This window comes from Neopelma chrysocephalum, unplaced genomic scaffold (assembly GCF_003984885.1).
Source record: "Neopelma chrysocephalum unplaced genomic scaffold, ASM398488v2 Primary Assembly neopelma1_96464, whole genome shotgun sequence".
NCBI classification, from domain to species: domain Eukaryota; kingdom Metazoa; phylum Chordata; class Aves; order Passeriformes; family Pipridae; genus Neopelma; species Neopelma chrysocephalum.
The window spans coordinates 62,129-62,883 of NW_020925111.1; the positions used below are offsets into that span (position 1 = coordinate 62,129).

At 59.2% G+C, this 755-nt stretch overlaps 1 protein-coding gene across 1 annotated transcript in view; it reads left to right on the plus strand.

Annotated features, from left to right (window-relative positions):
• The window catches only part of LOC113981334 (1-phosphatidylinositol 4,5-bisphosphate phosphodiesterase gamma-1-like), a gene marked incomplete at its 3' end in the record, with an annotated part of 27,168 nt that overhangs the window by 24,211 nt on the left and 2,202 nt on the right, over positions 1-755 (plus strand). Inside the window, exon 26 of the mRNA XM_027708681.1 lies at positions 160-384. Within this exon, the coding sequence (XP_027564482.1) occupies positions 160-384 (225 nt within the window). The remainder of the gene's footprint in view (positions 1-159; positions 385-755) is intronic.

Sequence of the window (755 nt, forward strand, 5' to 3'; positions counted from 1 at the left end):
GGGATGCAGGACATGGGATATGGGATACAGGAGGTGGGATACAGGATGCAGGAGGTGGGATAGAGCAGGTGGGATGCAGGATGTGGGACGGGCTGAGCACGGGGCGAGGCGGGCGGTGGAAATTACATCCTCCACTCATGATCCCCTCGGCTCTTCCAGAGATCGGCACGGACAAGGCGTGTTACCGGGACATGTCGTCCTTCCCGGAGACCAAGGCAGAGAAATACGCCAACCGCAGCAAGGGCAAGAAGTTCCTGCAGTACAACCGGCGCCAGCTGAGCCGGATCTATCCCAAGGGACAGCGCCTGGACTCCTCCAACTACGACCCGCTGCCCATGTGGATCTGCGGGAGCCAACTCGTGGCCCTCAACTTCCAGACGCCCGGTAAATCCCGAGCCCGGGGGCGGTGTTGGGATTGGCCCTGTAGGTCGACCTCCAAAATTTCCGTCCCCGGTGGTTTTGGCCTGGGTTGTGTTGTTGGAGGTGGTTTGGGTGAGCCCTCCAACCTTGGGGCTCATCTGGGGACCAACCATGGGATCATCATCTCCCATGGCTCTGCCCGGGGTCTTGTTGTTGGAGGTGGTTTGGGTGATCCCTCCAACCTTGGGCCTCATCCTAATGGGATCATCGTCTCCCATGGCTCTGCCCGGGGTCTTGTTGTTGGAGGTGATTTGAGTGAGCTCTCCAATCTTCGTCCTGATGGGGACATAGGAAGTGGTTTGGGTCATCCCTCCAGCCTTGGTCCTCATCCTGAT